Source organism: Vicugna pacos, chromosome 24 (assembly GCF_048564905.1).
Source record: "Vicugna pacos chromosome 24, VicPac4, whole genome shotgun sequence".
Classification (NCBI taxonomy): Eukaryota; Metazoa; Chordata; class Mammalia; order Artiodactyla; family Camelidae; genus Vicugna; species Vicugna pacos.
In genome coordinates, this window is record NC_133010.1 from 27,614,791 (window position 1) to 27,638,969 (window position 24,179).

Genomic DNA, 24,179 nt, shown 5'->3' on the forward strand with positions numbered 1-24,179 from the left:
CAGTTCTGACCGAGGTCTGCAGCGTGTGGACCCTGCGTCTCTGCAGCCTGGCACACACAACTCCCCCAACGGGACCAGCGAGCTCACGACGTGGACCTTGGCCTGGACCTCTGGGACATGCAGGGGGGCAGACTCCCCAGCTCAGGGCAAGGCCCTGCTCTGCCATCCTGGGCGGCCTGGACAGCCCACGACAGTCACAGACCGGCTTCCAGACCATGCAGAGGGACCAAGGCCTGCTCGTGACCCGCAGAGTGAGGACGTGACCCGCCACCATCGTCACCTGGCACCGACTCACTTGGTGTCAACACTCTTTACTCCCAGAGTCATCCTTCCGGGCGGGACGCACAAATCCAAAGGGGCTGAGCCTCTTGGAGCTGAGGAGGACCCGCCAGCCTGGATGCTGAAGGATTCCTCCCTAAAAAGCAACAACTTTTCATTCCTTTCCATTATGTTTTCTGAAAGTATCCGACGCGTAACCCGGGACCCTCTGTGTGTTCACAAGGAAAGAAGTGCAGTGTTTGTACTTTATTTTTGACATAAAGAAGCTGTATTTACATAATACATTCATTTTTTTAAATATGTTACACTCTCCGTAGAAAAACATTCTATCGCAAAAGAGCAACATGTGATCTGGACTCAATCTCTAAAATATTAAATCAAATGAAAATACTCTATCAGGACTCCAGTTTAATTTCACAGCCATCACAGAGGGAGACCCTGAAGGAGTGAAGAGGGGTGAGGTGAGAATAAGGCCCCCCGAATCCGGCCCCAACAGGGGCACGGGACCCGCTAACCCAGCCGCTGCCCGAGGGCCCGAGGCGGGGCACGTCCCCCGCCCCCAACTTCCCTGTCACCTGGGCTGCAGCCGGCTGACACGACGTCGCAGGGCCTCCTGCGAGCCGGCGCTGACATCGTGTGCACACCGAGGCTGCGACACAAGACGCGCCACAACGCCCCCCTCAGCTCTGGTTGGCGGCCTTCTCACCCGCGGGCTCCTCGCGGGCCCCTTCCCGCTCTTTGTTCCACTCCTTCAGGCCCTCTGGGAGCGAGGTGTCCTCGTCCAGGCTGCCTGTGCCTTCCACAAATTCTTCGTAGGTAGACTTCTCTGCGAATGGCCTGGGGCCCAGAAGTTCAACCATGTCATTCTTGTCCAGCACTTCTTTTTCTAGTAACAGGAGAGCGACCTGGACAGAAGGGCACGGTTCAACGTTACCAGCAGGGTCCATGCACGGCTGACGACGCTGATTTACAGCCCACCCCCTCCCAGAAAAGGACGCCAGGCCCCTGGGAAGAAAGAGCTATTCATGGCCACACAGTGTTAGAATGAGGTGTGCAAGAACACTGGACTAACACGCATTCCGGGCCGCACATGAGTGACGGCGGGGCTCGCGCAGGGCTGTGCCCAGGGAGGAGAGCCGGCCGAGGGGCTCTCTGTGCTGACAGACCATGCGGAAATTCTGGGAGGACGCACAAGGTCGTAACACAAGTGTCGGGTGGGGGAAGGATGGAAATGGGGTGAGTAGGAAATTCTAGAAGTTGGTGGAAAAAATAAGGACAAATGAGGCAGAGACACAAAACACAGCAGGAGGGGAGCAGGAACACTCGCACCCTGAGGTTCTGATCTCCGGGGAGGCTGAGCCACAAATCTGACAGGGACCCCCGCCAACGGCGAGTGTGGAGGTGAGTGGCAGCGTCAGCAGGGCAGGGTGGTCACATTAGAGCTCTGACTGCTAGCAGGCAGGTGAAGTTGTAAACTCTCAGGAAGCAGACTTGGTTCCTCCCGTAACCCCCCGCGGAGAAATTTATCTTGCCTGTAGTCTACATTAAATGCTGTATTTTAAAAGATAGCTAATGATAAAACAATTCCTTTCTATCTTCTCAATTTTTAAAACCTTTATTATGGATTACTTCAAATACGTACCAAAAATATACAGAAAGAATACGGATAACTAACAAGAACTAGCCACTCACAGCCATCTGTGTTTCATCTACTCCCCGGATTGTTCTGAAGAAAATCCCAGATGCCTTACCATTTTATCCGTAAGTTTTTGTCTCTAAGGGATAAAGACTCTTTAAGGCCTGGTCAGAGGTCAACGGCCAGTCCGCATCCTGGTCCCGCCCCTTCCAGCCAAGTGCCCCTGCGCAAAGCTCCTAGACCTCCCTGGGTGTTCGTTTCTTCACCTGTAACTCGTGGACGGTAAGGCAGTGACCTCAGGAGGCTGCGGGGGTTTCAGAGAAGTCGTATCTCTCAGGCAGCACCTGGGAAACACGCTCGGTTACCTGCTCTCCTGAGGCCTGGCCCGAGGCCACCCTGCCCAACTGTCTCCTGCAGACGTTTCCTGGTTGTCTGCCGGTGGGCTGTGCCTTCGGAAGGGGGGACCCCGGGGTAAGCGGGGAGCTCCCGGGTGCTCCTGCGCCCTCTGCTGTGGTCCGCAGCTCACTCCCTCCTCAGTGACCGGCCCAGGGCGGCCGCCTGCCCCCTCCAGCTGCAGGTGCCCCTGCCTGTCCTGACTAACCCTTTCCTCCCGGCCGGCCGGTGTCCGCCACCAGGAGGAGCCTGAAGTCACCCCGAGGCCTCTTCTTGTTTACTCTCTGCATCTGAGCAATGACCCTCTACCTGTTGCTGCTGCCTGGCCGGGCCTGCCTCGAAGCTCATGAGAGTTTCAAGCATTAAAAAAAGCAAAAACCTGTTTTTGGTTGTTCGGATTATAATTAGGCTTCACTAGACGCAGGAAAAGGACCAGATGAGAAAGGACGGCTCCCTTCAGCAGCTGCTGTCAAATGAGGCCCCAGGAAGGAAAAGACAGAGCAGGGAGGGCGTCGTGAAAGCACAGGTGGTTTTCACGTGTCGACTCCTGCTGAGCTAGGCTGGCTGGTTCTTCTGGTTGCCCTTTGGCTGCGTCTTCATCCCGAAGGTGAAGAACGAGTGTCGACCCCAATCGGGACTCGGGCTCTGCACTTCAGGTGCGTCTGGGGCGAGCGCGGACCCCCTGCCTCTCTGGCACTGTTAGGGCTTCGTGAGCCCCCACTGCACCCCCCGCCTCCCCGACTCGGAGCAGAGCCGGCACCGGCACGAGGCGTGCGGCAGGTGCCTACCTTCTCCACGTCCGCCTTCTTCTCCGTCAGGAGGGCGACCGTCCTCTTGTGGGCGTCGCTGATGAGCAGCCGCACCTCATCATCGATCAGCCTCGCGGTAGCCTCGCTGTAGGGCTTCTCCAGGACCATGTCCCCCTGGCGCGGCAGGTCGAAGGAGATCTGCCCGACCTTCTCGTTCATGCCGAACTGCACGATCTGGACCAGAACGCATGAGTGAGCCGCCCTGCTCACAGGCCCATGTGCTGCTATGTGGCAGCGACGAGCCCTTACAATGACACCCATTCCACACCCTTCACTGCGAGACTGCTCTGCACCCGGCAGCCCGGCCTTCTGCGTGGATGGACACAGCGGGGACACAACCAGAAGCCCACAGATGACACCCACAGCAAACCAGGTGGCAGACAGGCGGGACAAACCCCACGACATCGCCTCCGAGTGAGGGGAGGCGAGGGAAGTGGAGGGGCCCCAGGCCGCCCAGGCACCTGGACCTGGGAGGGGCCCGTGCACGGTCCCTGCCTCCGTGGGCCATGCTGGGCTGGACCCGATGAGCCCACACTAGCCCCACATTAAGAAGCTTCTGGGAGTAGAATCCAAACTAACTAGAAAAGAGAAGGTGCAGATAAAAGTGGGGAGCAGGACGGGCTCAGAGAGGAGGAAACCACATTTTTCAAACGTTTAGGAGAACAACAGAAAAGGAGAATCTACAACCGTGAAACTAGCAAAGCTGTCCTGACCCACCTCCTTCCCAAGAGACCAGGAAAGCAAACTGCACGTAGAAACAGGCTACAGGAGAGCATGAAAGGAAAGGAAGGGCCAGAGTCCCGTCTCCACAGATGAGGCAAGTGGGACGGACAGACGCCCGCGGAACAGATGAGAGCCCTAACCACAGCCTCGGAAACACCCACTCACGCCCGGAAAGTGAGGAAAAAGCAGAGAACTAGTCAGGATCAGAGAAACGCACCCGAGGTGCCAGATGGCAGGAGAGTTAGACACAAGGAAAAATACTGAAAGTGGAGATTAAAGTAGAAAGAACATAAGCAAACAACAGATAACGTGTAAGAAAGATAAAACAGGAAGAAGACAAATTTTTAAGAATTAAAAAAATGAGTCATTAGAAAAAACGTGAGCGGACAGGCCCTGAGCAGCGCAGGTCCCAGCAGAGTCCCCACGAGGTCTGCCCTGGGCCGCGTGCGGCGCGGAGGCACTTAGCGAGGACGGCAGGGGCAGGCACAGCAGAGTGCACGGGGCACCTGCCGGCTTCCAACGGGACCGACACCACACACGGGCTTCACTCGTGCTCAGTCAGAAATCACTGTGCTACAGGGAAGGCCTCTTCCTCAGACGCTGTTAGAGAGGACCCCTCCCGAGAACCAAGCCAGGCCTGCATGTCCTCACCCGGCAAGCTCAGCAGGGGCACCGGGGGCTCGGGGAGCCCAAGGGAGTGCAGGGGCAGGATGGGCCCACGCGCACTCACCTGGGCGTAGGCGCTCTGAGTTACTTTGCGCAGGTCGTCCTGGGCGCCAGTGGTGATCCTGCCGAAGAAGAGCTCCTCGGCCACGCGGCCACCCAGCGTCATGCACATCCTGTCCAGGAGCTGCTCCCGGGTGTACAGGTACTGCTCCCGGGGCAGGTACTGCGCGTAGCCCAGCCCCTTGCCCCGCGGGATGATGGACACCTGGCAGGGGAGCACAGCGGTGTGGGCACCACCAGCCCTGCATCCTCGCCGTGTCCACAGCCAGATGCACTGGTCGGGTGGCCCGTCGGCCTGGGTGCCTTGAGATCCAGCGGGACCAGGCAGGAGAGAACTTTCTCCCAGGACGCCTGCAGCGTTGAGTCCGGGAAGGGATTCTCTCTGTCACACTCAGCTGAACCGTCCCTCCCCATGACCTGACCGCCAGCCCCGCCCACGCCTGCTCCCACGACGCAGACTCCGGCCAGCAGGCTTCATTTTCTAGTCCTCTTTTCCCAGCTTAATTCCTTTCAGCTCTAAAAATTGCCTTTGCTGGGGGATGGTGTATACGTGACAAAACACGGCCCTTACGACAAGAAAGACAAAGAAAACCTCGTCTTCTCCCCAGAGCCGCCCCCCGGGCTGACCTGCACGCGCGCCCGCCCTGTCAGCAGCAGACGTGCCCCGGGGGCGGCCGCAGTGACCAGCATGGCACGTGAACGGCCTCCCGCGGCGTGCGCCTCCCCGGGCCTGGTCCCGGCCGCCGTCCCCGAGACTCGCCCTCGCTGCTGCTAAGTGAACGTCCGTTCACTCTGACTGCTGCACAGCGACCCGCTGTGCAGACACAGCACATGCTCACTGTTCTGGAGGAACTTCAGGGCTTTTCCCAGTTTACTGCTGCTTTGAATAGAGCAGTCAGTCTTTCGTGGACATGCTTTTCATTTCTCTTGGGTAAATACCAGAGTGGGACCGTTTGGTTGGATCAGAAGCATTCGTTATCTTTCTAAAAAACTGCCACGGTATTTTCCAAAGTGGCCGCACCAGGTTCCGTCCCATTAGCGAGGCCCATGAGTCTGGCTACACTGAGGGGGCTGCAGTAGTGCCTGGTCACGGCTGACGACTCCAGCAGCAGTAACTGCAGGGCCTAACTCATGTTCCTCCTCCTTGCGGCAGTACATGGGCAAACACCTTGCCTGCTATTTTAGAGGTTGCTTGCTTTGGAGGATGAATGCTCCTCCACCTTCTGGACACTGTCTTTCCAAACCTTTTAGCTCATCTGTGTGACCTCTTCCCCACCCCCACCATCAGCAGACGTCTGCCACGATTCCTCATACGCCTGCCCTCCGGGGAGTGTCTCCTCCCTAAGCTGCGGCTCACACGGCTGGCCGGGCAGCCTTCTGCTCAGCACCGACGGCCTTACCTTCAGGAGCGGGTCGGCGTGCTCCAGGTACCAGCCGGCAACCGCGTGGCCGGCCTCGTGGTACGCCACCGTCTTCTTTTCCTCGGGCTGCAGGACCTGGGTTTTCTTCTCTAAGCCTGACAGAACAAAACCCACGCTTTAGTGGCAGTGACATCAAGAGCGGGTTCCACGCTACCGCACGCTGCCTCACCCGTGACGTGACACGGAGACTCGCAGCCAGGGTCCGAGCAGGAGCGCAGCGTCAACGTGAAGCCACCCCCCACCCCGCAGCCCGCTTTCCTCTTACTCTCCCAGTCCCGGGCCACTTAGCTCACTCTGGGAAATAAATAGAACGGCCAAGTAAAATTCAGCGCTCAGGTCGATTCAAAACAGAACTCATAGAAAACAAAGGCATGGTCTGGGCATCGGGAATTTACACACACTGGGGAACAAGGACCCCGAGGAAGGAGCGGGGCTGGGGAAGGGCTGGAGACGCCCGCCCGGAGCGGCCCCGGGACCCGCTGCCACAGCGCAGCGGCCTGAGACGACACGCTCGCCTGCATCACTCGGAGTTGGAGGACCCCGTCCCGTAGTTTGTTCCAACACAAATCACACGCGAGACAATGGTGTTCCTGTGCTCCAGGTAACTCATGTGGGAGAAGCCCTCCACTGGTAACACACTAAGGAGTCCAGAAGAGCGAGTGCCACGTCTCGGCCGGCCTCCGTCTGCCATTGCTCGGTAAGGAGCACGGGGTTCTCTGCCTGCAGCTGCCTCCCTCCTCCTCAGAGGTGCACATCCCGAAACTACCACTTGTCTCAGCATCACGGCACTCGGCGGCTCGGGGACCCGTGCTAGGTCAGTCTCGCCACGGAACCACGTTTCATAAGCCCTTAAGCTTAACATTCAAGGCTCTGTAAAACCTAGAGTCAGATGAGCTTTCTCAGCTTTGTCTCTGCCTCACTTCCCAGGGGGACCCGAGTCTGACGAGTCTGCCCTCCTCCCCCGGGCGCGGCGTCACAGTGCCACCTCCAAGCCGCTTCTGTCCCCGCCGCCCCACACCACACCGCTCTCTGCCGACCCTGGGCGAGCCCCGCTCCCGCGGAGCCCGCCGGCCCACGTTCCTGACCCACAGTGACCTCTGCACCGGTATTAAACCATCCGCGCTCTGGGAAGCGAGGAACCCGCCACAGGCACACGCTGAGTGTGTCCTGGTCCCACAGCTGCTACGGCTACTGGTCACCTACGCCTGGCTCGGAGAACGTTTAACTCATACGATGACGTTTTTGGAAACAGTAAGACTGGGAGTGTTTTCAGAAAACTGGCGCGTGCACCTCTGGGGAGACACCTCCCCGCTTGGGGGACGGGGGGCAGCACCTCATGGCGCCACCGGCCCTGGCAGGCGCCAAAGGAGAGAGGCTTGGGGCAGCAGGTCCCAGGGGGCCCCAGCGGGCGGCTGAGCCCCTGGGCCTCCCGCCATGCAGCCCCGTGACGTGGGTTCTTACCACCAATCACCCGCTCAATCGCCTGCTCGAAGTGTTTCTGGTTTATGGCATCCGAGAGGTGCCTCGCAGCGATCAGAGCAGCCTCATTGCAGACATTTGCAACGTCGGCTCCTGTGAAAGGAACACACACCAACAGCTCACCCACCAGACACAGCCAGGCTGGCCGGTCACACGCGGAGAGTGAGGGACCACGGTCCCCCTCCCACAGCGGAAGGATGCCTGGACGACCTCAGTGTGGCTCAGTGGCATCGTGACCGTCCTGAGCCGCTCCAGGTGCAGGGCCCGCCCGGCACAATCCTGGCCCTGTGGACTGAGCTGCGAGCATGCACAGTGGACGGACCCCACAGGAGCCGTCTACCTGGACAGACGGCGTGGACCATGTGCCAGCAGGACGGCACTGAAGGTGCCCGTCAGGGGGCTCAGCGCCGCCGCGGGGACTGACTGGCGCGGACACGCGGGGATACGGTGGGAAGAAGCATCACAGGGACCCAGCGCCTCAGTCACACAGCAGAGGTCGGCTGTGGGAAGCCCGCCAAGTGCTCTCTAGACCCTTCAGTCCCTGTGTGTTACCCTTTCACATAAAGCCACAACACAATGTGCTCAGTTATCACGAAAAGTCAGGCCCCCGGGACACTGCAGGTGCCCGTGCCCATGGATACATCTTCCCAGACGCTCCGGATGGTCCTTTTTATTTCACATCAAGGGTGGAAGGAGGGAGACAGCGAATGAGAAAGGAAGCATCCCACCCGGCGAGGAGAACGGGGCTGCGCTCACTCACCTGAAAACCCTGGAGTCAGGGATGCGAGCTTCCTCGCCAGCTTCTCCTTTTCCAGGGCGCTGTCCAGCTTCAGGGGTCGGAGGTGAACTTTGAAAATAGAGGCTCTTCCTTTTATGTCCGGTGGTCCTTGAGAAAGTATTTTTCAGGAAAATAAATCACAGTGAAGCAGTGACACCTCTCCTCACGGGAACTGGACTGGGCCCAGGGAAACCGTCTCACCAATGAAGATCTGCCGGTCGAAGCGGCCCGGCCGCATCAGCGCGGGGTCCAGGATGTCTGGCCGGTTGGTGCCCGCCAAAATGACCACGTTTGTGGTCGTGTTAAAGCCTGGAAAGACACCAAAGGCACCCGCGTTATGAAATCCTGCGAGGCGGAGGCAGCAGTGTGCGCACCAGGACCTTGGGGCGCTACCCGCCGCGGTCAGCCCGTTCACGGCCGGCGCGCTCAGAGCTGCCGACTTGCACGCTTCTTCCTACTCACCTTGTCCTTCCTGACAAGTCACACATAAGACTCAGAGCCTTAAGGATCAGTTACTAACCAATTACGAAAGACAAATTACTAAAGATTTTAATTTATGTAACAAGAGACTTGGATGATGATGTCAATTTTACAACTTCAAAGGTTTACAATCACTAAGATTAAATCTGCAAAGGTCGAGTCTAGGCTTCCTGGGCTGCAGGACCCCTGCCGGCGTCTGCAGGCAGGTCCCCAACCTGCCCCTCCCTGCCCTCCCCTCCAGGCCCAGCTCCCTCCACCTGACCGGCTGTTTCTCAGACGGCAGCAGAGCCCGCGGCCCCAGGACCCTGGCCCTGAAGGGGCCCCAGGGTGGGCTGTGCTGTGCACCAGGCCTAGGAGCCAAGGAGGGGCTCCAGCTTCTTGGGCCTGACCCCAAGCCTGGCTCAGGAAGGCAGGCAGCTCTGTGCCCGGCAGCATCCACGCAGCTCACAGCAGGGAGGACCCTGCCCGCCCCAGAACTCTCTCGCAACAGGAAAGCTCGTTAATGCAGTACAGCGTTCACAATCCGCCTGAGTCACAGGTGGTCTGAGAATGACACTAATTCTGAGGACTGGGGCTGACACTGTCCCCGAAGGGACACACGTCACCAGTTTTCCTTACTCAGCACCAGGTTCTCACACTAGATCACCGTCAGTGTGAGCGATGGCAGGCCGCCAGGCAGGACGGTCCTGCTGTTCTCTGCACGGGCCTTTAGAAGGGGCTGCTTGTGTCAGAGAAGGCCGCCTGCTGCCATGTCAGCGCAGACAGCTGCAGACACCAGACGCGGCTGCTCACCGTCCATCTCCACCAGCAGCTGGTTGAGGGTGTTCTCCTGCTCGCTCTGTCCCCCGAAGTTGCCCCTTCCTCTCTTCCTCCCCACGGCATCTATCTCATCGATGAAGAGGATGCAAGGAGCGTTCTTCCGAGCGAGGGCAAAGAGGTCGCGGACCTGAAGAAAACCACAACTCTGAGCTCCTGGCAAGTGAGTGGACGCCCAGCTTCCTGTCCCACAGGGAGACAGGCTGGTGTCACACACTGCACAGTGCAAACTTGAGAAGTCACCAAAGCAGCAGAGAAGTGAAGTGGCGAACGATGAATAACTTGGTGGGAAACTGATGTAAGGCGAGCAGATGTTATTTCTAGACTGTCACCAATTATTGTTACATAATGAGCCACAAACATCAGCAGAGTCACAGCACACACCTCTGTCCAACAAAAGGTAACAGTGCACAACTGTCCAGTTTACACCCGTTTTCAGTCTGCTCGCAGCAAACCCCTCCGGGTCCCCTTGGTGCCCGAGGCAGTCAACAAAGCAGACACTTACCCCAGCTCAGCCCCGTGTACACACAGCAGAGGCACGGCCCCCCCCCACCGCTCAACTCCCACCCCGCGGAGCAGGCCTCAGCTGCCCCATCGCCCGCCCTCGAGAGACTCAGAGACACACCCCGAGGCCTGGTCTCCCGTCACTTTCCTCAGAGTCCACTCGCCCCACCACCCTCTCCGGCCTGGGTCCTGGGTTTCTGCCCCACGTGGCTGTGAACCGGCCCCCTCACGATGGAGCCCAGCACCCGGCACCCCTCCCTGAACTCCACACCTGCGATCGACCCCCCAGCCCGTCCCTGGACACTGTCCTCACCTCACCTGACCCGAAACTGGCTGCCCCGCTGAGCTCTCCACCTGAAGGGGTTCCTAGCCCTCCCTCCAGGCTAGCTGCAGCTGGGGTCCACCTCACACCCCATCCCTACCTCGGACCCCGCCAGCTGGGGCTCCCTGCATGGCATCTGCTCTACCCTCTGGCGCCCACGGTCCCAGGCCAGGAGCTACGTCCTCAGTCCCCTGACCTGCCTCTGCCGTGGCCAGCAAGCCCTCCGACAAGCAGCCTTGAGGGCCTGCTCTGATCACTGTTGCCCGGTGCCTGCCACAACCTGCTCTCCACCTATGGCCCAGCTCCTGCCCTGCTCACCTAGCCCCGACACCTCCTCTCCTGCCTCCAGCCCCCTCGCCCACGTGAGAGCCCATGGCCCATCATTACAACACTCGACTGCTCCACAGTCCCCGGTGTTCCAAGGCTTCTGTGCCTCACAAGCCAGGGCTCCACCCGCCCCCAGCACAGCTCATCTAAGACCCCCCGAGGATGAGACCATCACCGCCAAGCCTGCCACAACGCAAAGCTCCGCACCGATGGCGGCTGTGTCCCGACGCCTGGAGAAGCACCTGGGACAGCACCTCTGCAGTGCTTTACAAAGTCCACACCTTAGACACTGGTGAGACAAGAGTGAAAACTGAAGTGTTTGGCCCACACTCACACTTCTGATTTCTGGACTTACTACAGAAACGGGAGTAGAACTGTGGAATTCAAAGTCCAGAAATAAACCCAGGTATCTATCTGTGGTCAAGGCCGCGAAACCATTCAAGGGAGAAAGAAGGGGCTTTTCAACAAATGGCACCGGGAAAACTGGGTCCACACGTGTGAAGAGTGAAGGTGGACCCTTACCTCACACCATGTTAGCTCAACGTGGATCACAGATCTGAACGTAAGGGGGGGACTCTAACAGCCACAGAAGAAAACATAGGAGTACTTAGGCATGACCTTGGGTTTGGCAACTGGTTCTTCAACGTGGCACTAGAAGCACAAGCATTAAGGGAAACAAAACAGATACACTGGACTGCATCAGAATCTAAACCTTGTATTTTACTATCAAGAAAATGAAGAGACAACCCACAGAATGGGAGAAAACACCTGAAACGTTCATCCACCAGCAGTCAGTACCGGGGACATACAAAGAACTTGCACAACTCAGCAACAGCAAATCCACCCGACTAGCCGACTGGGACCGGGGCGGCGGGGTCAAAGTCACAGGCCTTCCCACAGGCTCTGCCCTGCCACGGCTGCCAAGGCACTGACCAGTGAGGGACGCTCCCCGGGACTCCAGGCGACAGGGCCATCTTTGCCAGGCTCCCCTTTGGGGGGTCCTGGGGGGAAGGGGGAGGAGGCCGCACCATCAGAACAGGACATAGGACTTACTCGAGCTGGACCCACACCGACAAACATCTCCAAGAACTCAGAGCCACTGACGGTGATGAAAGGGACGTTGGCTTCCCCGGCTGTGGCCTTGGCCAGCAGTGTTTTCCCAGTGCCTGGAGGACCAGTGAGAATGGCACCCTTCAGATACAAAAAAAAAAGTACATTCAACTAGGACTTCAGAAAACTACATCGCGTATCCATAAATCACTGCAAGGCGTAAGCGTGTCTGCACACTCCAGTGACACACGCTACGTAGCTCTTAACGTGAACGATGGCACAGCACTTCTCGTATGAGTAAGAAAAGGGTTATCAGAGACTGCTTTGTTTAAAGTAACTTGGCAGGAATGTGAAATCTTAAATACTTCCCTTATTTTATGACATTTTTCGTGTTGCTTCTTAGACCTTTCAAAGAGTATAAAAGGGTGACTTACGCTACAAACCTAATAAAAGCCACCTGAGAGTTACTTCGATCATTCAAGGGGGAACAAATACCACACACACTTCGCTTATTTTCTCCCCTTTGAAATTTCAAATGAAGTAAAAAACCCAACAACCACGGTGAACTCGAGAAGGACAGCACGCGCTTCTCAGACACGGTCATTAACTTTGGCTGTGGAGATGCTGGCGTAAGAGGTAAACGGGTACTCAGACGAGTAACAGCAAATTACAAAGTGACAACACGTGACCTCCCACCCTGCAGGCGGGCCAGACCCGGAAGCAAGGAAGTGCCGCCCCCCTCTACAGAGGCTCCTTTGGAGGAGACTCTGATGACGGATCTTTACAAGAATCAGACGTTTCCTCCTCGGGCCTTCCCTTCCCGGCTGAGCCTGGCCCCGGGAACGCCAAGGTCTCAGGGCTGCCCGTCGCCAGCGGTGGGCACGGTAGCTCGTGCTCCCGCCCGTCCTCCCCCGAGCCTGAATGCTGGCCCGGGCAGATGTCTGCACCTGCTGCTGCAGGTGGCAACACGCGGGGGCTGCAGCTGCGGGGACAGGGGCATGGAGTCACAGAAAGACACACGGCAGCCCGAGGCCGCTTCCAAGGGGAGGTGCACCGATTTTCTGGGCAAACAACAGCACGTGCAGGAACAGAGCAGTGGCCTGAGCAGACGCTCGGCTTACAGAGACGAGTTATGTCAGGATGGAGGAAGGAGAGAAACAGCTGCTTTATGACAAGTACTCAAACTGCGTAACATTATAACTTCAGAGTCAGGAAATCTTCAAAGGATTTTCAGGTTAACAAGCTGCCAATCACCTTCTGAAAGCTCATTTTACCTTTGGGATCTTTGCACCCAGGTCTTGGTACTGCTTTGGGTTTTTCAGGAAATTCACGAACTCCATGATCTCCAGCTTGGCCTCCTCACAGCCCGCCACGTCTTTGAACTTCACGTCTATCTCGTCCCTCAGCACCTTGGCGGTGGTCTCCCCGACACTGAAGAGGCCGCCCATGCCGCGGCCCGAGCGGCCGATGCCGGCCGGCCCCCTCCGGATGGTGTAGAGCAGGAAGGCGATGATGAGCGCGGTGGGCAGCATGCTCAGCAGGAAGGAGCTGCGGGCGCACGCAGCAAGGCTCAGTGCTCCGAGGCCCGCAGGGCGGCTGCTGGACACAGCGCGCACTTCCTCCGCACAAAACCTGGCCGTCCTAACACCCTCCCTGGGGCGCAGGAGGGCCGTGCCGTGTCACCACCACCGGAGCAGAAGCACAGCGAGTGACACCCAAGAACGGCCACTGTCACCGCCGTGCCAGGCAGGGACTCGCCTCTACCCCAGTAACCTCCACTGCGCCCCGCATGGACCCGCGGTTCACTCTCATTACATCTGCTTCAGAGAAATCTCTTTCCACGTGCTCTCTTAAAAACTTCAACATGATTCTGGTGTTAACCTGGGTAGAAATTCCAGTTCTCTTACTAGAATCCCTCAATTTATTCTGAACAGGTATCTTCCAAATGTCCAATCCTCAGTTAACAGCGTACAGTAAAAGCTGTGTCTGTGTGGCCGGGTGGGCTCACAGGCGCCCCAGGGGACAGGAGTGCCCCCCAACCCCGGGCTGCTCTGGGGGGAGTGGTTCAGGAGGGACCCACAGCCTCTGCCTCCCCTTTGTTTGTCTTAGTAAAGTTAATTTCAGCACAACTACGGGCGCTGTGTAGTACGATGCAGTACAGTTTAACCCACCCCAAGAACTCTGGATCAGAATCTTGTACTTGGTTCAGGTGAAAAACAAAACCAAACAAGGAAAAAAAACCCCCCCACAGGATTAGCTTTCTAATTTTTCATCTATTTTAGTTTAATTATTTTATTTTGGCGGGGGAGGTAATTAGGTTGGTTTATTTTTAGAGGAGGTACTGGAGACTGAACCCAGGACCCCGTGCGTGCCGAGCATGCGCTCTGCTGCTTGAGCTACACCCTCCTCCTGCGTCTATTTAAAATTTTAAACACCGCCACAGCAGGCAGCAGAAACCAGGAGAGAACTACCTTTGGTTTATTTCTGGAGGGAAAAAACCCATGCTGACAATAGAGGTTTAAAAAATGCTGCATTACAAAACTTTGTGTGATGTCTCAGCACCAGCCCATTAAGTAAGTGTGACAGCCTCGGGGCTGAGGACCATGTTGCGTGTGAAGCCATGCCAACGGCTAGGCGGGCCTAACTTCTGCAGGCAGACTGTAGGTCTGCACGAAGCAGGATTCAAGAAGTCCAAGAAGCTGAGAGAGACTCAGCTCGCTGACTTGCCAGCGATCCATCTTCCTGCTCTTCCACGTGGTGACTACAGCCAGGCCCGCCTGCCCTCTGCACTGAAGGCGGACGGGGTCACCAGGTCTCCCTGCATGCGCGCGGCGAGCACCCAGAGGCCAGACGCCCGAGTCAGCTCCAGGTCACCACCCCTGACACCAACGGGCCCTTCCTGAGAGACCCCGAGCCAACGCGGCCTCCCTGAAGACAGGGGCTACGGGAAGCTGTGGCTCCGACAGGGAGGAGGGGGGCCTGCTTCACTTGCCTTGGAAGACTGAGCGGCAACAGGGAGGACAGGGAAGGTGGAGGCGCCCCTCTGACCACACAGGGCCCTCGGTGCGAAGGCCCTACTAAAAGATGGTGCACTGGACCCGCGCCCCAAACCACTGCTTAATCATGATAAACGTCCACGTGGGGCGGGCCAACCAGACACCCGCCCAAACTCGGGCATTCCTAATGGTTAAAAACCCCAGCCAAAGGGAGAACATAACATGGACCCGCGGCCACCTGGCGACAGCACACTCGAGACCCTCCCAGAGCAGGGCCCTCGTGTCTCCGCTGCTTCTTACCCGTCACTTTCAGCGATGTAGACCACGGGGACCCGGTTCTCCCCTTCTATGCCCAGCTCCTGCTGTAAAGTCTCCAGATTCCGCTCAAAGGTGTCCACGCTGCCAATGTTGAACCAGACGTACTGCTACCAAGACAGGAAGACACAGACGTGCTGACTTTGTCAGGCATGAAGAGGAGATGAACGGTTCCCATCACTAAAAGGTTCGGCTTTCTAAGAACTTTCCAGAAATACTGAAAATTTACAAATTAGAAAACCCCAACAACATTAAGACTGGCTTCAACGAGGCAGTGATCGCGCCCCGCTCTGTGAGAGCGCTTGGCGAGCCTCGGCAGGTAACGGCTCTCCAGCAGCGTTCCTCATGCTTCTAAAGTGAGTGACTCAGGGGAATGAAAAATCTACTGGAAAAGACACCCCTTTTCATAAAAAACATGCATCCTCTTCCTCTTCTCTATTTCCCAGGGATATCTCAGCTGCTGAGCCCCAAACTAAAAACCAACATGCGGCCGGGGTGGCACCCCTGCAGAGTCAGTGAGGTCCTGGCCCCGGATCCACCGAGACTCACCCGGTCCTCGGAGGAGGTGCCCCACCGGCCGTCAGGGAAGACACTGCACCCCATGAGACAGAAGCCCCTGGCCGTGCCAGGTGCTCCCTGTTCACTTGACCTGAGGGGCTTCTGGGGCCCTAGGGAGGGACACCAGAAGGCTTGAGGCGATGGCTGTGTTGGCTGGGTGATGACTCCACGTGGGCTGGGTGTCAGCCCAACGCCTACCGCCCCTGCTACAGGAGGAAACCATGGCGTGGCCACACACGCCCACAGCCGCACGTGGAGTGACAGTGCGGGCCAGTGACGACCACCAGCGTCACACTGCCTTTCCAGCACAACCAGGAAACACCTGTGAAGGGTCACCGCACCCTGGACCCTGTTCCGAGCAGCCTGCACTGCACGGCACAGAAAGACTCTGTTTCTCCTCTAATCCACGATCGCTTCACAAAAATAGATTTTTTTTATCCAAACGGTAAACCTATGCTATAAAACCCAGGCGGGCAACAGGCCTCCCCAGGGCCCTCCCCAGCCAGGGTTACTGAGCAGGAGCAGCACCCTGGAGGTGAGAAGCATGTTTCATCACGTCCCGCAGCAGTGGTTCTCGGTGTCGAGGGTCACCCTGCCACACTGCCCCACCTGACCCGTCTCACTACCACCACGGGAGGCAATGTCTGTTCAGTTTTAAAGCTGAGGAGGTAACATACAACTAATTCACATCAATTAATAAAATCATTTACCCCATCAACGGGAGTTTTTCCTGGTGTAAAAGTCACTCGAACAAAACGCTTGTTGACGACTTCCAGTCTGTCTACCTGGAATTTTAAAAAGTCGAGCATTCAGACATAAATGTACAGAAAAGACTTGAGATATTCTTTTAAGCTCTTTAAAAATGAATATGATATTTCAGACGTACAGAGGAGGACAAGGGGGGACGTAAGGATACTCCATGTCCCCTGCTGGCTGGAGAAACCAGGCACCGGGAACCCCAGGGGCAGCCCTCAGCACTGGGCGCCCCAGAGCGCCTCCGGCCCCGACACAGCACAGACCTGGCCCTACATGTGCACTCACTTCTGCCTGTTTCTAAGCGTTAAAAATGGCCTCGCTGGCACGTGTTCTTCTACAACTTCGCAGGTCTGTCTTTGCTGACGTCCGCTCTGCAGGGACCCAGTTTCAGAAGCACAGGCTGGGTAGTTAGCATCCTGATGGCAGACGCTCAGGCTGCCTGCACGCTCCTGGGAGCAGCTCACCAGCCTCAGACATGTGTCTTCCTCCACTTCCCGGCCGTCCCCAGATGCCACCAGAGCAGCCCCCAGGTCACAGCCCTGGCCTGGCACGCCCAGCGCTCTGCATCCACGCTTGCTAGTGTAAGGTTTTTAGTTTTCGCCGACCCAAGGGCATAGAGTGGTTCCAGCCTAGCCGCACAGGGTCCTCAGGAACACAGACAAAGCCAGTCCCGAGTCTGACTGGCTCGGAGCTGCTGCACTCCTGGGGGAGGCCCCCCTCCTGCTGTCCCTGCTTCCGCTCTGGCAGGACATCTGGTCTGCACGAGTCAAAATGCAGAGTGAGGGAGGCCCAGAACATTCCGGAGAGGCTAGTACAGGGCAGGCAGTGCCTGCGAGGGAGTGACTGAAGGACTCGACCCCGTGACACTGCTGGGGCAACGGCAGACCGACTGCAATGAGCCAGCAGGTCAGGATGTGTGACCACAGAGCCCCCTGCTCAGGACCTGCAGCCACTCTCCAAGGACAAGAGTCACTTCCCTGAAAGCAGGCTCCCCACGACGCCTGGGGCCATGCACGAGACAGCCTCAGTCACGAGAGAGCACTGGGTGGCCGTCACTTCCATGCTGTCCGTGCTCACCTCACCTCCCACCTTCACAGGTAATTCTGGATTCTTTATCTTTCTTCACTAAGTAACAGTGCCTCATCTTATCTCATTCCTTTCATTGATGAAAAATCCAGTATCTAAGTTAAGTACTAAGAGGTTAAGTACTGTCCCCAAGGTTACAGAGCAGGCCTAACTCTGGGTCTCTCACCGTCACTTTGTGTCACCAGTTCTGAGAAGGGCATTTGTCACATTTCAACCTCTCAGGAACTGGACACACTGGACATCATCTCACTGGCAGCTGCTGACACCTTTCTTAGTAAGACACCACGCAAGGTGTGTCCTACAGGAGACAGCACGGGAAATGCGCTGAAGTGGGCAGGGCCCTACGGGGTAAGGACCCATCCGTAGTCCCAGAGCCCCTCCCTGCCTCCCGTCAACACTGTGTCCCTAACTCGCCTGTGTCAAAGCCCACAGGAGACGAAGGGCAGGAGCCGGGGAGGCAGGCACCCGGAGTGGGGCGAGGCCGCGAGCGCACCAGAGCAGCTCAGGAGCAGGAGGTGCTGGCCTGAAGTGACATGAAATGAAAGGGGTCTGCGGCAAACGCGGGGGCTGCTGGGTCAGAGCAAAGCAGCTCCTTGGCCGCGGGACTTTCTGGCACTAAAAATTCAGTACGTGACTTTGTGATGAACAGGCCCGGGAACCTGCTGGCCGTTTATCTCTTTACTGGTCTAATGTGAATTCCACCCTCGGAACCACTACAGCCAGCGATCCTGGGAAACACTCACCACTCCTTTGGAGAGGTAGTTATTGACAAAGTCCTTCCACGTGATCTCCCGCCCCGAGGTCCTGAACAGGAAGTAAAACATGACTCCGCCCCAGAACAGCGCAGTCCAGACAAAGTACATCCTGAACTCCTTGTCGTCCCACGGAACATCGCCCTGCGCAAGGAAGGAGGGTGTCTCTGAGGCCCGAGATGTCGCCCGTGCTCTGTGCCCTGCTGGACACTAAGCCCTCCCACAGCCACGTGGGCCCCGCCGCCCCAGCCGCCCCAGAGCCTCCAAACTAACGAACCTTCTGGAACCGGGACCACCAGTGGGAGTCATCCTTCCTGCCACCCCGTTTTCCACCACCACCAACTCCTCCTCCAGAAGGACGCGGGGCAGCCGCGGGCTTTGAGTCTGCGTGTAAACAGAGAGCCTATGTGTGCAGCAGCTCAGCAGAACCCTCATCTCCAACAACATTCTCACTACGACTTTAATACAAGTCTTCCTGCAGAATACATCGCGGCAGCTGGCTAGTGACTGATGCGCGTCCGGGAGCACAGGGGAGACACACAGGACCGAGCACCCAGTGGGCAAGCCTGCGCCACACACACCGCCCAGAACAGCTGCACAGCAGCCCAGTGACTGTCCACACAGCGCTCTGCCCGCCCCCTGCATGAAGACGCTGTGGCCTCGGTGGCCTATGGGACAACATGCTGCAGGGTTTGTTTTGCTGCAATGTGTGTCTGCGCCCCACCTGAAGGTACAACGTGTCCCCCCTCCCACCTCACGAAGTGAGCACTGCTGACAGGTTCTCCTGGAAGAAAAACTGATTCTGATCATTGGCAGAAAACAAACAACAAACCCACCTTGGCCACATAAAATTCATTTGTAAGAATCTGAAACTTGTTGCTGTTATGGGTCGAACTGTGTCAAGTGTATTTACCAAACATACAGGTAAACATGACTAATTACTAATACGACTAACATCGGTCAACCCGTACCATAAGGCGACCTTCAACTAATTCAATTTGAAAAATAACAAGGAAAAATATGGGCAGAAAATCAAGGGGAAACGCCACGCAGAATTCCGTATGTGCTTGTAACCTGCAGTTTCAGAACTGACTTCAGACAAGGTTTCTTCACTTGGTGGAAGCTGCCAGCAGCACCACACATCGGGGGACAGCGAGTCCACAGAGTTTGCTGAAAACGCACCTTTTTTTTCTCCCACAACTTCTTTGGGTTCACTGGCTTTTTTTCCATTTTTTCCATTAGGAAAGTATTTTTCAAATCCTGTTAGAAAAGAAAAACAATATCCTCAAACTAACATTCATCAGGTTTTGTCAGGCTTTTTTTTTTAAAGCACAGTTAGTTGCAGTGTGTCCATCTCTGGTTACAGCGCAGTGTCCCAGGCACGCCTGGACGTACTCATGTTCGTTTTCATATTCTTTTCCATTAAAAGTTATTACAAGGTATTGTGTACAGTTCCCTCATCAGGTCTTGTGTGTGCATGTTGTTTTTAAAGCATCCGACTCATCACTAAAAAGCATAAGGCTGCTTGTGCAGGAGTAAACCAAAGTCCAAATCATACAGTTCACAACCCCGAGGGGTTAGAGAAGAAAGCCAGCTGGAAAGCCACTTCCATTCCGCACAAGTGCTGCATTCGCGGCGACACGCTGTCAGCCCTGCCGTCAGACAGGAGGCGGGGCGGGTCACACGAGGAGACACGTGAAGAACCAAGTGAAGTGACCCCTCCACACCTGCTCCGTAAACACCTGTTGACAGTGAGTCTCTGAAACAAGACCATGGGGGTCACATCTGAGTGTTTACCTTTTGGAGGCCGAGAACAGAATCTCTGATAAGCAGCAATTACATCTGTCAGAAGAGAATTTCTGCTGGTTCTTGCTTGAGTTGTAGCATATCGATAAAGCTGCAACACAACATATAAATAAAAGCACGAAGGTTACATCGAGATAAAGAATTATAAGAAGAGCTTCATCTCCTAGTATGGCAAGGTGGACAGACTGTCTCTCCCTTCAACAGGCGGTTACAGACCAGCACAGGATGGCCCCTGCAGGGAGGACTACGTTGTCCAGCCCTGTCCGCTCTGTCCAGCAAGAACCACAGACCCAATCCGGAAGACAAGAGCACCTCAGATCACACCTAATTACAATTCCCCACCAGCACGCTCACTCGGGCATCGTGTACTTAGCCCTGCAAACTCCGACACGGGCATCTGCTGTCTCACTTGCAGGGTGTATCACAGTGCAAGCTCCTTCTCCCGAAATTACACAACAGTGCTGCCTGCGACCACTAAACTATGTTGATCTCAGTTCAAAGATAAGAAGGTTATGGTCCAACATCACTGATATGATCCTTATACTAGTAGCAGATATCTTCAGAAGATATCTGATAGTGTCATTCTGGTGACAACCCCAGTTACGCAAGCCCCATCACAGATATATCTCTGCTTTAAATAACATGTTGCTGAAGTTGTTTGTAAATACAGCCCTGATAAATGGGAGTACAATGTAAACAAACTGAACACGTTCTGTATTAAACATTTAGCTGCACAATTAAAAGCAATCAATGGCAAGGTGCTTTGAGGGGATACATCCAAACTTGACAGTAAAAAATTTCAAGTCAGCTTATCCTTTTGCAAAGTGAAAATTCACCACCATTTTTCACGAGGGCAAGCTCTTGCACACGAACGGGAATGTTTAAAGGGAAGTTCATCTGAATCAGTTTCCATCCTCACTGGCCTCCTTTATGGTCCAATGAGAAGAATAAAACATCACAAAACCACATAAACCACTTCACATTCACTAGTTCAACCATAACCAAAAAGAGAGACAGCAGCCAGTGTCGGGAGGACGTGCAGACACTGGAGCCCTGGGTACCGCTGGGGCAACGCGCCCTGGTGCAGCCGCTATGGGGAAGCCTGGCATTCTCATGACCCAGCAAGTCCACTCCTACCCAACAAAATGGAAAACCTACGTCCACCCAAAACTTTGTACGGGAATGTTCACAGCAGCCAGAAAGTGGAAACAGCCCAAATGTCCACCAACTGAGGAACAGACAAAATGTGGTATACGCACACCATGGAACACTCAGCCGTAACAGAGGGACGGAGCACTGACACGGGCTACCATGAAACCTTGACGACATTATTTTAAGTCAAAGAAACCAGACACAAAAGTTCACATATGATTTCGTTTATGTGAAATGTCCAAAGTACTAAATCAATAGAGACTGTACGTGAGTAGGTGCCTGAGGCTAGGGAATGGTTGGGGAGAAGTGGGGAGGGACTTACTTTCGGGTGATGAAAATGTTCTGGAATTAGAAAGTGGTAATGGCTGCACAACCTTATGACTACACTAAAAACCACGGAAAAGGGCATTTTAAAACAATGGATTTTATGATATCTGAATTAAAATGCCAATTAAAATGATAAGCTGATTTAACTTCAAACGAATACACAGCAAAATAGGACAGAAACACTGACACTGTTCTTGGTTGACAGCAAGTGCAGGTCTGAGAGAATTCGGAGCTTCTGCTGCTAGGCCCTTTCTGGCAGGCAGCTGGGACTCCTGCCTATGAATAACTGCTGATAATGGGTAAGAGTGTGTCATAAGTGATTACATATTCTCCAGTGCCAAATCCACGAAGGGTGTGGACTACAACAACCTGTTATCCCAGCTGGACAGACAAGTTAGAGTATCTGCTCCTGGTCAAAGGCTGCCAAGCGGGGGGTGGGGGGAGTGGGGGTGGTCCCTGGGGGACCAGAACCACTACGGCCCCTAGAGAACTCAGGAGAGTGAGGAAGAGGGTCCTGGGGACAAATCAATCACAGGATGGCACCCTCCGTGCAATACAAACATGTTAGTGTAAGGACAGAGGGGGTGCAGAGAAGCAGGTACGTGTTTGAGGGACCAGGGATGTTGCAAGGGAAGTGATGCCTAGCCTGGGACCTGCAGGACCTACGGTTTACCAGGCAAACAGTGTCAGAACTTCCCATTTCGGTAAAGCTTGAAATGTGTACTTTTTGCACAATGATCTTTGACTTATCTCCCAAGACTGGAATCCTCAGAGTCACACACCTGCAGTGGGAGAAGAAAACCAGCTCCCAGGGATACTACCGTGGGATCAAATGTAAGTGAATTCAAAAGCACTTTAAAAATGCTGCGGCCATTTAAACAACCATTCCCAATTATTCTGACAGCTATCTGAGAGCAAGGGTTCTTTGTATCAGCACATAAAGCAAGTCTGCGTGTGACAATACAGAACAGAGCTGGGTACAAGGTATGTACTCTGTAAACACTTCTTTTTGTTTCACTACTTCCAGTTTGTGGACTAACAGGCCCCCTTTAGGCTTAGAACACCCGCAGCAACAATCCCTGTGACTGCAGGGATGCTGACGCTGTTGTCTGCAGGAGAACCATCAATGAACTTTTTTCCCTCTGCTTATCCAACCCAAGCCCATTCAAAGAAAAAACACATATAAAACATACCAGTTTGCAAAGTTTAAGTTTAGAGCACCTCATTTTAGAGGGCTAGCTGTTAACCCGACAAAGTGAGTACTTTTCACTTGCTTTATCATCCGGTTAGTCCTCTTGAGGGTTATACCTGAGAATGGACACATAACACATCAAACTCTTTCCCCCAGGAACCTCACTGTTACAAGAGGCTTTTAACAGCAGCACAGATAGAGAGGAAAATCTGTCCTTTCAGAGTCCCTTGCAGGTGGCACAGTAATGCCCCGGTGTCCCCACGGAGACCTTCAGGGCAGTGCCAGGGAGTAAGTGTCACGGACCCCCAAACAAGCTGCTGGTCCTTGCACCTCTCAGCGTCGATGATTTCATAGGAACTGCGGTGCTGCTCGGATGAAGGGCTTAGGTAAGACTCCTGGCCAAAAATTAAAAAAACCCAAAACAAAAAAACTCACAAACTCGCAAAGCAGATCCCACCCGCTCGTTCAAAGTCAGAGTCCAACATTCAGAAGGGACAAAAGGTGAGGGATCAGAGCAAGGTAAGACGGGGAAATGGACGCAATGAAGAAAGTGCAGAGGCGTGGTGTAGGGCATTACGGAGCGGGAGACGGACGGAGACATCCAGGCTGCAGCAGGGCTTCGAGGAGCAAACAAACGTCAGGAACGCAGGTGCTATCACTGCTGACCCCGCGGAGCGGCTGAGACCACTACCTCAAGGCCGGACCAAGGAGGTCCCAGGACTGACGCCCGTGGCTCCGTGTGGCCGGATCCCCCCGCACCCGCCGCGCGCCTGCAAGGCGCCCCCTCCCGGGGCCCGAGGCCGCCGGCCACATCACCAGACGGCCTTTGGAGCGGACAACGCCCACGAGCCGCGAGGTGAGGGTGTCGGCCGAGTGCCGGCAGCCCCACCCCCAGGGCACGCGGGGCTCGGGCGGAGGGGCGGGTGAAGGCCCGGGGCCCGGGTGCTCCGGCGCTCGGAGGCCCGTCTCCGTCCGGACGCGCGCTCCAACCTGCCCGACCACGGGCCCCGGGGTCCGACGCCGCGAGCCGGGCCGGTGACCTTGACGCGGCGCCGGGCCGGAAGCGGGGCGCGCGCGCCGGACTCACCGTCCGCATGCAAAGTCGCTCCGCGGGGCCCGCGCGGCCGCCGGAAACGAGCAGCGGGGGCAGCCCGCGGGGCCGGCAGGCGCCCCGGCCCCACAGCAGCAGGCAGCGGTGCGCCATGGTCGCCGGCGGCCCCCTCGGACCGCGCCGGACGAGCAGGCGGCCTCGGATCGCCTGACAGGCTAGAAGCAGCGGCCACGGGACGGCGCGCCCGCGACCCCACGCTCTCCTCGCCCCCGCCACGCCCCGGCGCGCTGACGTCAGCCGCACGGGGGCGTGTCCTCGCGCGCAGGAACGCGGCTCCGCCTCCGCTGCGCCCTCCCTTGGCCAGGGACAGAGGCGGGGCCTAAGGGGAGGAGCTCAGAGGCCGAGGGCGAGGCTGGAGGCGGGCCTAGTGGGGGACTTGGAGGCG

At 56.2% G+C, this 24,179-nt stretch overlaps 1 protein-coding gene across 3 annotated transcripts; it reads right to left on the reverse strand.

The window, feature by feature from the left end:
* Window positions 1-510: 510 nt before the first annotated feature.
* AFG3L2 (AFG3 like matrix AAA peptidase subunit 2) lies at window positions 511-24,016 on the reverse strand. Of its 3 annotated transcripts, none has more exons than XM_072949316.1 (17): window positions 23,771-24,016; window positions 20,004-20,103; window positions 19,389-19,466; window positions 18,484-18,590; window positions 18,198-18,350; window positions 16,323-16,397; window positions 15,040-15,161; window positions 13,018-13,291; window positions 11,747-11,884; window positions 9,517-9,670; window positions 8,446-8,553; window positions 8,227-8,352; window positions 7,449-7,559; window positions 5,967-6,082; window positions 4,571-4,771; window positions 3,097-3,291; window positions 511-1,184 (listed from the first exon to the last, which is right to left on the reverse strand). In XM_072949316.1, the coding sequence occupies exons 1-17, from the start codon at window positions 23,885-23,887 to the stop codon at window positions 960-962; spliced, it is 2,400 nt and encodes a 799-aa protein (XP_072805417.1). In that variant the 5' UTR covers window positions 23,888-24,016; the 3' UTR covers window positions 511-959. The 3 variants fall into 3 exon arrangements, with proteins under 3 accessions (XP_072805417.1, XP_072805416.1, XP_072805418.1); XM_072949315.1 differs by having other exon boundaries at window positions 15,040-15,164; XM_072949317.1 differs by lacking the exon at window positions 19,389-19,466 and having other exon boundaries at window positions 15,040-15,164.
* Window positions 24,017-24,179: the final 163 nt, after the last annotated feature.

Bases quoted from the DNA above. Each gene is read 5' to 3' on its own strand.
- AFG3L2 (XM_072949315.1), bottom strand. From the start codon at position 23,887: ATGGCGCACCGCTGCCTGCTGCTGTGGGGCCGGGGCGCCTGCCGGCCC. The intron at 7,560-8,226 runs GTGAGTGAGCGC...TTCCTTTCACAG, and splicing joins CCTGACTCCAGGGTTTTCAG to GAGCCGACGTTGCAAATGTC. The intron at 1,185-3,096 runs GTAGGCACCTGC...CCTTCTGTCCAG, and splicing joins AGAAGGCGGACGTGGAGAAG to GTCGCTCTCCTGTTACTAGA.